The sequence below is a fragment of the Podarcis filfolensis genome (genome assembly GCF_964270895.1).
Source record: "Podarcis filfolensis genome assembly, chromosome: 7".
Classification (NCBI taxonomy): domain Eukaryota; kingdom Metazoa; phylum Chordata; class Lepidosauria; order Squamata; family Lacertidae; genus Podarcis; species Podarcis filfolensis.
Genome location: NC_139603.1, coordinates 34,118,178 through 34,132,195, shown reverse-complemented (window position 1 = coordinate 34,132,195; position 14,018 = coordinate 34,118,178). Strand labels below are relative to the sequence as shown.

Sequence of the window (14,018 nt, the reverse complement as noted above, 5' to 3'; positions counted from 1 at the left end):
AGGCCACAACCCAGTGCATAGTGACAGATACCTAAGCTCTGGCAACATCAACAGTATCTGAGCACAAGGCACACTCAGAATAATCTTACCTTTTAAAAATTAAAATAGAAGAGTGCCAATAAATTCAAATTAAGTTTCTTGGGGTGCGGGGCATATGTGTGTATGAACTTGGAAAAAAGTGTCTTAGTAGAGCATGAGACTCTTAAGCTCAAGGTCTTGGGTTCGAGCTCCTTCTTGGGCAAAACGGTTCCTGCATTGCAGGGGGCTGGATTAGATGACCCCCCCATGGTCCCTCCCAGCTCTGTGATTCTGAATTGAACTCATTCTGAATGTAGCTATGTAATATGGGAGGGAATGGAACCTGATGGAATGGTTTGATTGCCTTTAATAGTAATATGTTAACTATGAACATCCTTCCTTTTTTAAAAAAAATGGCACTTATTATTATTATTATTATTATAGTCTGAAGAGATAAAAAGCTGAATTTGGATCAAGCAATTCTGAAAATCTGGACATGCTTTTGGTCAGTGAAAATATGGTCTGTTTCCACAATTTTAACACTCCAGAGGACTCTCCCTCCTTACAATATACTGACACTACAATGCAGCTCTGCCACTAGGGGAAATGCAGCCAATCAGGGGCTCAGAAAATGTTCTTATTTGCTGCCTGCCTGGAACTGCAAAAACATCTGGCATCTGGAAGGCCACAATACATGTTTGATGAGACTCCACCTGGCTTTTCAGGTCATAGTTGATGCAGACCTGCTGCAGGAGAAATACTGGATAGCTGTTACCTTCCAGAATGCAGAGCTCCACCTGCTTGGTGATCTCTGGATCTGAAAATCATCATCATACTCCCAAATGGATGCTGTGCAGTCCTCATAAAACTGATGCAGGTAAGAGCGAACTCCATAGCGCTGGTAACCTCCTTCCGGGGTACCCTGCTGCCCCTGCTTGGATGCACAGATGTCAGCATAAGCACTCATCCTTCTCCCCTGCAATGAGAAAGGTCAGACAATGGAGTACCACAGAGGCATGGCACAGCTCACAGGAAAGCAAAGTAAAAATAGAGGTGACATTTTGATAGGGAAGTTATCCCATGAAGAAAACCCTCCAGGCAATTGTACGATCAGACCCTTCAGGGGTCCTGATCATAGTAGTTTCCCCCTTAACATTTCACAATGAAAGCGTCAGTACAAAACCAAGCACCTCGGGTTAAAACTATCCCTCTCCCCTTGGAGAGGCTCAGAATGCATTGACAGTGGAGAGCACAACCATAGAAAAGGCTGGGATTAGTTTAGGTTGACCAATTGCTGCACAGAGACTCAAAGGATAAGGGGGTGTCCTCTCATATACCATGGAAATGCATTAAGAGAAAGCAGGAATGGCCAGGTGGCTGAAAGGGTGCTGTTAAAACCCCCCAGAAAAGTTTGGTAATGGGTCTGCCATATACACAATTGCTCCCGCAAAGAGGATTCACAGATCAATGATAGATCTCCAATAGAAAATATCAGGTTCAGTTGCTGTGAGCTACAGTTGAAAGGATTTCAGGTGGGAAAGCTGGGTAATGCTATTGCTGGAGACTCTTGGGTCAAGCAACAATTCTGGGCCAGATAGAACAATGATCTGACTCAATATTAGGTGGGCCCTATGTTCGGTACTGGATCTTCCCACTTCAGCAAGAGGTGGCATTGTGTTGGGGGCCAGACACAACCTGGATGATGGGCTGGCACAGCAGAGTCCTTTGCAAAGCCAGTGTGCAATGCTGGGAGGACTGGACAGGAAGCAGGACCAGTGGCAATCTGTTTACATACCATCCTAATATTTCCACCCATCCTGTTGCCTTCAACAACTCAGAAAAAAAAGTAAATCTCCGATAAGTTTGGCTAGCCACAAAGGGTTTTATTTAACAGGGATAGGTTGCCATGATACCTAGTATGGCACCTATCAAAACATATATTTTTTTTGTAAAAAAAAGGTTTGTAGTAGTATGAAGAAATCTAACCGAGTCCATAGTGAATCAGAATGCGAAAACGGACATGTGGTAACACTGCCCTTCCCACGGTAGCTGTAATCTGAAGACAGGATTTATAGCCTGCCTTTCTTTCACCATGGATGTGATGCAGAACGTGAGTAAACACTTGCCTGTATAAGTATTCAAAGCATGCAAGTGCATTGGCCAGCTTTCAGGTGAAGTTAGCCTACTAGTGATCATTAATTTGAACAGACACACCAATGACACTATTGCCATACATGGATGAGCCAATGCATGATTTAAGGGCAGTTAAATGTAACACAGTGAGCACAGAATTTTTTTTATGGCTAAGTGCCTTTTGCCAAGGTCCACATCATGTCTGTTTGACCCTCAGTCTGCAAGTCCCTACCCTAGTTGATTCCCCTCTTTGTTTCTACACATAACACCAAGAGCACCCTTTCTCTTGCATGTACTCTTAAAGGGTAAGGCTGTAGCTCAGAAGCAGTGTATATGATTTGTGGAGGTCTCTGGCTAATCGGATAGTAAGACTGGGAAGGATCTCTGCCTAATGTCTTGGGAAGTGAGCAGAGGAGACATTACTAAGCTTTGGTCTGAGTCAGACTAATGTTCATAATTTCTCACCTTTGTAAAGAGCTTGACATCCCTCGCTGGCTCTGCTCACAGCCCCTGCCCAGAAAGATTTTGAATTGGCTAGCTTACTGCCTTTGATCATGGACTCATGCTACAGCAGTAGTGCCCCAAGAGAATGACTAGCCCTATGAAATAGGCATTTGCTTAACAGACAATTTCTTATACCTGTTGCCAATAATCAGTAGCACCGAATAGTCCTTAAAAGGTTTAACTAACTTGCCTACCAATAACTAAAATAAAATATTCTGGTTTTTTAAAAAAGCTACTTACGTTAATCCATGCGGAACTCAGAAGCAACACTACGGAAATTATTGTAGTTGCAGCACAATACAGCTGTTATAATATACTACACCATTAGCAATGGCTGAGTGCCAGCCAGAAGCTTCTGCTGCAGAGCTTGACTTTTCTCCCTGTGATGCATTTAGTAGGATTATATGAATCGGAAAGTGTGAGTAAGATCAGCACTGAATAAATTTACCTGGTATCCTAAAAATAGCGTGTGATTTCCTTTTATGAAACTCATTGAGACACTTTGATCTAAAGCAAGATTTCTTCTCCACAACTCCTGTTTCTAAATTTAATTTCTTATAGTGGATAAGGTTTCATGCCCTTTTCCTGTCAAGTCATTCATTTTAGCAGCCAGCTGCAGAACAGCAGCTCTGCATACATTACCTATGGTGGAGAAGAGTGTCAACCTTCCTATTTAAATGATATAGAAATCAGACAGAAGTCACAGAATTGGGCACAGACTGACTGCTGCTGCTATTTCCATCACTATGACAACAATCCTCAAATCCCTTGGATTAAATTCTTTCAAGGTTTCAGGTTAAAGTACATTACGTACTATGTTGGCTGCCTGCTATGTGGTATTTCTCCTACTGGTTGAGGAATGCCAATTCTTTATGAAAGTTTGTTTTCCTGCTGTAAAACACACATTGCTATTTCTTTGTCATGGGCACTCAAGGGATTCCAATACCTTGGAACCCCAAAAGCGTGTAGCAGTTGGTATACCAGGGAGACAAACAGTTATTTTTTTTTAAGCATGATAATTTCATGTGCACAATGGAAAGGTATGATAGGAGTTCAGCATCACTTGGGAGGATCCAAAGTTTCTCCATGCCTGACTTAAAGGATGACATAAGTAGCAATGTTACACCATTTGTGGCCCAATACTGTGAGGAGATGCACTGTGGATGTTCCCATTAGAAGGTGCAAACATGGGAAATAGGCATCATCTAAGAGAGGAGTGGGGAAGCTGTGGCTTCCAGATGTTGTAGGAGTCCAACTCTCGTCAGTTTCCAGCAACTGCTATTCAGAAGTATTACTGCCTCTGACCGTGGAGACAGGGCACTGACTCCATGCTTCATGTAGGCAGAACATAGCTCCCCATCATGGTGAAGTCTTTGTTTCCTTGGGCTTTTTAATTTGTTTCAGTCTATAAGAACTGATGATGAAAACAGCAACAACAATGAGCAACTATAATTATTCAGGCAACATGAAGCCACTTTTGTCAGTGTCAACTGACTCTAGCTACAATCCGAAGAAGTGTTGAGTTGAAGAGAGTAGAATTTGCCAACTATGCTGGCAGTTTCTGCCACAGCAGTCTTCCCTGCTGAAGAGATAAGCCACATGTTATCCAAACCAACATTTGTCTCTTCAACCATGAGGCCTACTTCAGCAGAAACAGCTGGTGAAGCTCTTAATGGCTCAATATGCTCCTCACCCAAGTGTTCATCACTTCTTTGGCTCATAGCTCTAATTTACAAAAGTAATTGTAAATGACAACTAACAGGAAATGTAACAAAAACCAACCCAGTCAGAATGCGACCACAGCTGCACCAGTTATAAGTCTTCTGATTGTAAAGATATCCATCACTGTCTCATCTATCTAAAGACCAATTGGAATATCCTTGCAATTAGTTAATTAATTGAGAAGGTCACATTGCCCTTCTTTTTTCTTCCATCCATTCTCTTGTCCTTCCTTTACTTGTTGCCTTTCTGTTTTGTTTTGGCTAGTTTATTCTATTTCCTGTTCCCCCTCTTCCCAAACAGATGCTGATGCTGTCAAAGAAAATAGCAACACACATCTGTTTGACATTGCATGTATTCCCAGTCTAATGCTTGAAGTGGCAGCCATGAGTCAGAAAGCAGTTGATGAAAATCACCGCTGAACAGTGGCCCACATCCTCACTGGTGGGCATTTGTTAGAGGCAGCCAAGCCTTGGGGTGACTCACACCCTCTGCTTGTGAATGACAAGCAGAACCAACCACAGCCCATATCTATGTGGGGCACTCCTACACATTCACCAGCTGTGGATGAATAGGTGGAGAGTAGTAGGGCTCATGCAGTAGTGTGCCAGCTGTGTGAGCCATACCTTGCCTTCACTGCCTCCAATAGCTGCTCACTAAAAAGAGTGGGAAAGTCTCTTGGTTTTTAGGTCAGCAGTAGTGTCCATTACTGGCCTCCGCCTAACCAGCCTCAACTGCATGTCAGAAACTATGCATGCTGCCCCAGTTGTGGGATCCACACCCACTGCTGGAATCCATGTGTGTCAACATCTTTTTGCATGTGCGTTTCCTAGTTCACCAGGTCATGCACCCAAAAGCCTGCATCTGCGTACATATTGCCCTTGCTACACTGGAAGCTGTAAGGGTTTATGGCTGTAACACTACAATTCCATGATGCAGTGCAGCCACAAGAAAAAGCACATGTGCAGCATGATTAAACAGAAAGTGCCACCATCCTGACAGCAGTCAATACTCTGAGGAGGAGGAGGAGGAGCACAGAGCTTGATCAAGAATGCAAGCCCCACAGGTGTTGAGCCAAGGCCCAAGGCCCTTAGTCCCTTGAGTCCCTTGAGCCCCAGACTCCCAAACCAGGATTTCTAGAGACAGAACCCACTGAAAGACTAGCACCATTTACATCAGGCACTGCAGCTGACAGGTGACTGCTTGCCAAGGTAGGCAGCACACAAGGCAGGTGCTGAATGACAGGCAAGAAAGAACTGAGCTCCCAGCCAGAAAGCTACCACTTTAAGTGATACTACATGCATCACTGGCAATCACGCTAGCAGTTTTTGTTTATTTAATAGCAGGTGTATGGGATCTCAATATTAATCAGGACTGCAGCACACAGGGAAGTTAGAGGAAAGCCTTCTGTCCCCAGCTGTGATCCCAGTGAAAATCACCTCCCACGCTACAATTAATGACAAGGAAAAGACTCCCACTGGCACCAATGGTAACCTTCCTTACCTGTCAATAACCACAGCATTTTTAATCAGAATCATGGGTGGGGAGAGAAGGGTAAAACCTTCCTTCCCTGTGTGTTGTGATCTTGAGAAGAATTGCGCACACACCCTGTCTTTACTGTTAAAAACCACTGTAACCACATGCCTGATTGCCAGTGAAGCATTTATTGTGATATATAGTTTTGCCCTAGTACTCGGTGCTCTTCAGGAATGTGGGGCTGAACCTTGGAGGTGTAGTTTGTCCCAAGGAGGACACAAGGCTTCAGTTGAACTCCAGATGTGGTGAACTCCAATTGGAGCTATCCGAGATACTGCAACTCCAGCACATGCTACCTGTCTGCTCCTGTTTGTGGCCAGGCCGACGCAGAATGGACCAAGCAATGGACCAAGGGACTGGCTGAAGTTTGAACTGCAAGAGGATTTTCTCCAAAAACACTTTGGCTGGGACTGGGAAAACAGAATTACCAGCAAAATCCCTGTGAATGGTTTCTCTCATCCCTTAAGTCAGCCTTCCCCAACATGATGCCCTCCAGATGTTGTTAGACTCTAATTCTCATCTGCCGCAGCCAGCATGGCCAATGTTCAGGGATTATGAGAGTTGTAGTTCAACACCAGGAGGGCACCAAGTGGGGGAGGGCTGTTTTCAGCAAGCCCCCCCTCCACAAAGTTTTAATGTCAACTATACAAGCTTTCCCATAGAATCGAGTTATGTGGGATCTTAGAGACCATCTAGTCCCATGGATGGCATCACTTATGAAACTTGTTTCTCTTATGCTCTGGGCACAAAACAGCAGAGACTGTCATCACAAAAGTATGTTAGCTGAAAGGATGAAGCAGAGCAAAAATAACCCACACTTACAATGGAGAAAGAAGGCATTGGAAGACTTCTATTTTTACAAAATGAATGTTGATATATGATGTATTATTTGCTTGCATCTAATTGATTGTTGGATAAATTACAAATCTCTAAGGTTGTCTAAGGATGATAAGTTACATTGGCCCTTTAGTTATAAGATTTAACTTATCCGGCAAGTTGTAGCTGACACTGAAACTTTTCACAGCAGAATAGCTAATGAGTGAGATCATTGAGAAACAAAGAAAATGTACAATCAGATCTTTGGAACATGCAGCTGCCTGGTAGGTAATCCCTTAGCAACTTCTGTTGCCATGGCAAAGGCTGCCTTGCGTGGATTTTGAGCCTTATTACACTCCAGCAGCACATTGCAGGTGTGATCAGATTTGTGAATAGATAGATTAAATGTTGAGAACATGGTTGCAAAAAGTACTGAATGAATCTTTAATCTATTCCATTATATTTTCATGAGTAACTTGAGAGTATGTACCAGTATAATGTGAACCAGTAGCATAACAGAAGAAAAATAGTGATGCTTGTCTCAATCAGTCCAGGGAAACATGAACACATTAGAGCTCTTTTTAGATCATTTATTGGTTCCCATCAGTATTTCATAAAATGATTCCCCCTCCCCGCCCCGCAAGCAGAACAGACGCAGATGCAAAGGAACTGTGGCTTGAGCTGCAATTCAAAATAAAATATTGACTGCAATCCTACAGCTAAATGTGGTCTGGTTGGCAGGCTTTAGGAAACTGTGTAAGTGTGGAGGGTCTATGCTGATGGAACCTTCCCCACAGTGGCGTAGCGTGGGTTGTCAGCACCCGGGGCAAGGCATGTAATTTGCGCCCCCTAATCCGTGGATTTGCGCCCCCTAACCCGTGGATTTGCGCCCCCTAACCCATGGATTTGCCCTAACCCCAGATGTTGCGCCCGGTGCGGCCGGCCCCCCCTGCACCCCCCACGCTACGCCACTGCTTCCCCAGTATGCCCACGAGAAGTTCTGCTGGTGCAGCTGCCTGCCACTGGTGTTCTGGGGTCAGTAAGGGGCCACAAATGCGGTTTCCCAAGGAGGCATGTCAGGAGTGACCTTGAATCTGCAGGATCCAAAGCCCACTCATTAACCACAACACACCCACAAAATTAGATGGAAATTGCACCAACCCATGGTCTAAAGTAGGCTTTTCACTCCCACTGAAGTCAACAGGAGGGAAAACTAAACACCCTGTCTCCTTCCTCTCACCCTGGCCTTAGTAAGCCAGTAGGGCAATGGATGAGGCACTTGCTCTACCATAGAGTCTCCCTCTTCCTAAGGATAGTATTGCTGTGCCCACCATTACATAAAATTTAGCAGATTTTGGATGAGCACATCTGTGTACAAAGACCAACTTTCTAAACAGAAGATTCTGTTATAGTAATTTTTACTCCGACAAAATAGAAGAAGGAATTGATAACTGTGGACCAGTCAGCTGTTTAAAAGTTTCTTGTTTTTGAACTTAATATGAGTCTTTTTGTGAGACTCTTTACTGTTCAGAAGTTTGCATGCAGCATATATCTCACACAGAGTGATTACAATTCATCTATATGTTGTTGCTATAATAAAACTAGAAAAATCTATTTTATACAAGCAGTCCTTGAGAAAAATACTAGTTCTTGTTTGTCATTAGACTTACAGATAATGTGAAAATTGCAATAACTTGTTACTTTCTCATTTTTTAAGCTAAAAAGTAAGATTGACTTTAATTATGTTAACCCACATGCCTTCTGTGAGGACAGCAGTCACCTTAATGCCACAATCCAGGGCATATTCACCCCTTCACCCTTATCAAATGGCTAGGTGTTCAGATGACCTTCACTGACATGAAACAGATAATTCATAGAATGCTATTTTCAAAGATAATATACAAGTAGAGCAAGTAAGAGGGAATATTTTTCTGAGATTTTCTTTTTTAAAGAAAGCATTGGCAGGCTGTCCTTTTTTGCACTGGAGAGGGGGAAGATGCAGCCTTAAGAGCACAGGAAATGGTTTCAAAAATGGCAGGGAATTATTGTTGCTGATTCAGCGGCGACAGCAACCTTGCAGGTCTCCACAAGTTTGAGTGCTTATGCACTCTGCTGTTACAGGGAGAGAACAACATCTAACAAAGTAAGGCCTTGAAGGCTGACTACCGCTTCTGATGCCCATGCTTATTTGTGCTGCCATGTCCTCTACAGCAGTCACTATCATAGAGGAAGTGCTAACAGTGCTGATCACATTTCCCTCAGCATGCTGGGTTTTACACTGGGAAAATGCAGTGTCCTACAAGTTGCCCTACACTTCTTCAAGGAAGAACATCTGGATCCCCTGAAACACTTGAGGAACCACATGCATCTCTCCAAACAGTGATCTGGATAAGACCTGATGAATGTCAAGTAGTCACCCACCCACTTGAATGAGACATTTAGGGCAAGGGTGAGGAATACCCCCTTTTCTCTTGAAGCTCAAAGGTAATTTGTAGGGAGCTGCATGCCAGTGGTGGGCATGACCTGAGGGATGCCATTTGTAGCATTGCATAGCTATGTGTGTATGTTCTCAACCTTTCTTCCATTTATCTATCCATTCCCCCCTTGCCATTAACACATGTTGGAGCAGATCGCTTGCAAAGGGATTCTCCCCCCATCTTTTTGGCTCTGTCCATTTCCTCAAGCAATTCCCAGAGGGGTGGTCCAGAGAGCAACTGTGGGCCTGCAGCACCTGGAAGCCCACCTGAAATTAGCCTGAGGGCCATAGGTCTTTAGAAGCCACATGCTTAACTCTTTGTGTGAAGGCATCTTAACACCTGCCACAAACATTTTGCCATCAGCTTATGCAACAATCTGTTGTTTACAGTAGCACCCCAATAAACCATTGTGGGAGGTGGGAAATCCTCTATAGGATTTCATATCCTCTTCTCTGCCTCTGCCCCATCAATCCTCTTTAAAAGTCCCCCCCCAATGGGTAGGCAGGTCATTGTTGAATACTTCTTTGACAAGTTGCTAAGATGATTACCAATAAATTATAAACTCAAGCCATGTTTTGAGAGACACACGCAATAAAGAAAAAGTCAGTCAGCTTCATTGACAATAAAATGATTTACCTTTGATTGGCAGACTTTAATAATAGAAGGCTACAGTTTCCATTGGGGTCTGACTCACAGAACCAGGACTGAAAAATGGGGGGGGGGGAGCTGGGGATACAATGTTACAGGCTTAAAATACATGGAACATGAGAGCCAATGAACTATTGCCTATGAAGAAGGAAGGAAGGAAATGGAGTATGGGGTGTTAGGTTTAATAATAAGTAGAAATCAAATTAATACCAATACTAATATTTTTATGTAAATAGCACATTAAGGTTTCAAGGAGGGTCACATGATGTAAAAAGTAAATATGAAAATCAGTTAAAACGATGTTTAAAAATGTGCAATCAGGTCGCTGGAGAACATTTCTTAGACAAGGCACAAAAGCTGCCTCTAGGCCCGGCCAGCAGGGGCATTTGCCGGCTCGTGTCCTTCACTGCTGTCCCGCTGCTTCCGCGCGGGAGCTCTCCAATGTGCTGAACGCCAATAAACGAGCCAAGCAACAGTTTCAGCGTCCCAGGCACTCTCCAGCCTGCAAACTCGTGCATTCGTTTCTTATGGGTTTTTTTTTATTAAACGTTTTTAAGAACCTTTCCCTTTCTACCTGCCAAGTAAACAACAACGGGAGAGGACACTTTACCCCACTTTCCTCCAATGCCCCCTGCGCACCCTTTATTTCTAACCATTTCGGGACTCTTTTATCCCTCGAGCCCCAACCATAACGCAACGCCTTCCTCCAGATCAGCAAATCCTTGGGAGCGGAAGGGCAGTCTGCAAGTTTAAAAAACAACAAAAAAGCCTTCTAGCGAAGGGTGAGGGTTTTTTCTCTCCCGGACGGAAACTCGCCGCGCAAGTTGCAAACACTGTGTCTACATGGCTCCTCCTAAACGCAGAGATGAGCCCTTCTCTCTCCTTCTGTAAAACTGCTAGGACAGAGTATGCAACATGCAGTGAGCACCCGCTCAAACGCACACGCATACTTTGCAAAAACGGATTATTCGCTCCCTGCCTCCCTTGCGGACCCAGATCTGCTCCAGAAGCTCGGTTTTTCTGTGTTTTGATTTGAAAGTAACGCGCAGGGTTAAAAAACAAACAAACCAGAGAAAGCGGCGGAAGCGAACGAGCAGTCTGCAACTAAGAAAGCTCTGGGTTACCTGATCCGCCTTCTCCTCCACCTTCCTTGCCGGGCGAGCAAATGCAGCTGCGTTAGCCGCAGATCTCTCGCGCGGCTCCCATCTCTCGCCTGTGCGTCGCTCCAGCCTCAGACGCCACGTATTATGGACACCCGGCGAGCTCGGAGCGACGCGTGCCTGCGCACTGAGAGCCGCCGGGTGCTGCGCAGGAGGCGGAGCCGCCGCCGCCGCCGCCGCCGCCACCACTTCCTCGAGCGGCTCAGTAGGACTCTCGGCTGCCTTCGGTCTGCAGGCCTCGCTTGAAAGACGGGACTGCGGCTAGACAATCCTAACCCCATTTATCAGGGAGGAAGCCCCGTTGAATTCGAAAGGACTTACTTCTGAGTAAACACGGTTAGGAAGGCGCTGGGAGGTGATCCGCCTGCTGCTCGCTCTTCTGGTTCGCGTGCATAAGAATCATAGAATCGTAGTTTGGAGGGATCCCAAGGGTCATCTAGCCCAACCCCCAGCAGTGCAGGAATCTCAGCTAAAGCATCCATGACAAATGGCCATGACAGATGGACAGATTCAGCTGTGATGTCCAGCCATTAGTCACAGACGTCATGAGTTATAGGGGCCCTTCGACATTATTATTATTATTATTATTATTATTATTAATCAATCATTGTGTTAGTAGCCCACCTTTTCTCCAAGGTGACATGCATGCTTAATAATAATAATGATAATAATTTATTTGTACCCCACCCATCTGACTAGGTTTCCCCAGCCACTCTGGGTGGCTCCCAACAGAATATTAAAAACACGATAAAACATCAAACATTAAATACTTCCCTACACAGGGCTGCCTTCAGATGTCTTCTAAAAGTCAGATAGTTGTTTATTTCCTTAACATCTGGTCCTTGACACAGGGCAGGCGCCACTACCGAGAAGGCCCTCTGCCTGGTTCCCTGTAACCTCACTTCTCACAGTGAGGGAACTGCCAGAAGGCCCTCGGAGCTGGACCTCAATGTCTGGGCTGAACGATGGGGGAGGAGATGCTCCTTCAGGTATACTTCTCATTTAATCCCCACAACATCCCTTTAAAATACAATTTAAAATCATGCACCACTGAGCACAGCATGTTGCAATTGCTACACCAGGCAAGGGCCTCTCTTTTGTCTCTGGTGAGATGCAACATCTGGAATCTTAAAGAGTCTATACTATAAGCCAAGGACTTCCTGCTTTCACTCTCCCCAGCCATTCAGGACTTGGATAATAAGCAATGCACTGCCAAAGTAAAGGTGATCCTTACCATCACCATGATTGGAAAGAAGAAGAAGAAGATATGTACATAGCATGTATTACTAATTTGGGGGGTAAGTAAGCTGAAGCTGCCTTCAAGGTGTAATCTATAAAGCAGGCTCTGGGACAAGCCCCCTTAGATGTTCTTACAGATATCAGTTGCTCAGACTGAAGATGCAAAGGAAAAGAGGAAAATATGACCCTACTGGCCGCATACTGCATCTAACAAACTAGCAGGTTGCTCTGCTTCCTGGCAACTGGTAACCATCAATGGCCCCCAAGAGCAGCAGATGACTAGCTCAAGGCAACTGTTGGCTTTTTCTAGTAGATGTACGGAGAGCAACTGAGAAATCCAAACCCTTGATCTTTGTCCTAAAGGGGATCTACATGGAATGGAGGTGTCTTTCCACCCAGCCTTACCCAGTTCTGCTAGACTCCACCAGTGGGAGAGCTCTGCCACTGTTGGTGAAGCCCTGCTAGTGAGGAACACCACAAACTACCCTCCTAAAGGCAGACAGAAGCTATCACTGGCAGCATCCTCACCAGCAGTAGCTGGAGGAAATGTTGGTGTTCTTAATTAATTGCTTGCTTGTTTTTTTTAAAAAGAACTCAAAGTAATATACGAAAACAAGGATTAAAAATAGATATATAACAGGAATAAAAGCAACCTGTAATACTCATAATCATATGCATAAAAGAGCAAATCCAACCCTACCCACCCACCGCACTAAAAATATTCAGAGAATTTAACTCCAAAGGCCTGGGTGAATTAAAAGTGTTTTTACCTGGCACATAAAGTATTTAAGTCTGGCTGCTTCATTGACTCTTTCCTCCTCATAAAATTGTTCACTGGGACTGTGGCAAGGAAAGAAAGAATTAACCCCCATAGTCCTGCTTAATCTCCTCCTCCCATGCATGGGCACTATTAACAGTAAAAACAAAAAAGGATCGGGCCCTAGCTCATTGGTAAGAGTACCATTTGCATTCAGAAGGTCCCAGTTTCAGTCTCTGGCATTTCCTGGTAGTGCTGGGAAAGATCCCTCTCTGAAACCACAGAAAGCCACTGCTAATCAGTGTAGACAAGACTGAGCATGATAGACCAATGGGCTGAGCTTCCTAAAACAAACTCAGCTTCAAGTGATGTGTTGGGTTCATCTTATATAACTACAGTGGTACCTCGGGTTACATACGCTTCAGGTTACATACGTTTCAGGTTACAGACTCCGCTAACCCAGAAATAGTACCTCAGGTTAAGAACTTTGCTTCAGGATGAGAACAGAAATCATGTTCCGGCAGCGCGGCGGCAGCAGGAGGCCCCATTAGCTAAAGTGGTGCTTCAGGTTAAGAACAGTTTCAGGTTAAGAACAGACCTCCAGAACGAATTAAGTACTTAACCCGAGGTACCACTGTATTGTCCTTATATAGGTTTGGGGAATCTCTCACCCTTCAACTGCTGTTATACTACAGCTTCCATCATCCCTGACTATTGGCCATGCTGGCTGGGGGTGATGGGAGTTAGAGACCAGCAATATCTGGAGGGATTTTAGTTCCCTGACCGTGCCCTAGTATGTCAAGGAATTTTGGAATCCCCCGAAATGTATGACAAAGAATAGCCTTCTACGACTGTGAGCCTAGAAAGGTAGGTAAATCCCATGGAACTTAGTAGGGCCTATTCCTGAGTAAGCTTGCTCAGTAGTGGACGGCTAGTGACATTAATTTAAGAAGCCCAGTTGGGAAACCCTTTCAGCAGAGCATCTTTTAATGATGCTCAATATAGATCCAG

At 44.5% G+C, this 14,018-nt stretch overlaps 1 protein-coding gene across 2 annotated transcripts in view; it reads right to left on the bottom strand.

The window, feature by feature from the left end:
- NRSN1 (neurensin 1) overlaps positions 1–11,176 on the bottom strand; it is a 201,028-nt gene extending 189,852 nt beyond the window's left edge. The window contains exons 1-2 of one of the 2 annotated variants that reach the window (XR_014550642.1): positions 10,976–11,176; positions 794–994 (exon numbers count right to left, since the gene is read on the bottom strand). Coding sequence is in view for 1 of the 2 variants with exons in the window: in XM_083624117.1 (XP_083480243.1) it covers positions 794–985 (192 nt within the window). In the remaining variant the exon portion in view is untranslated. The remainder of the gene's footprint in view (positions 1–793; positions 995–10,975) is intronic. The other variant, XM_083624117.1, reaches the window with a different exon arrangement.
- Between the last annotated feature and the right edge of the window lie 2,842 nt (positions 11,177–14,018).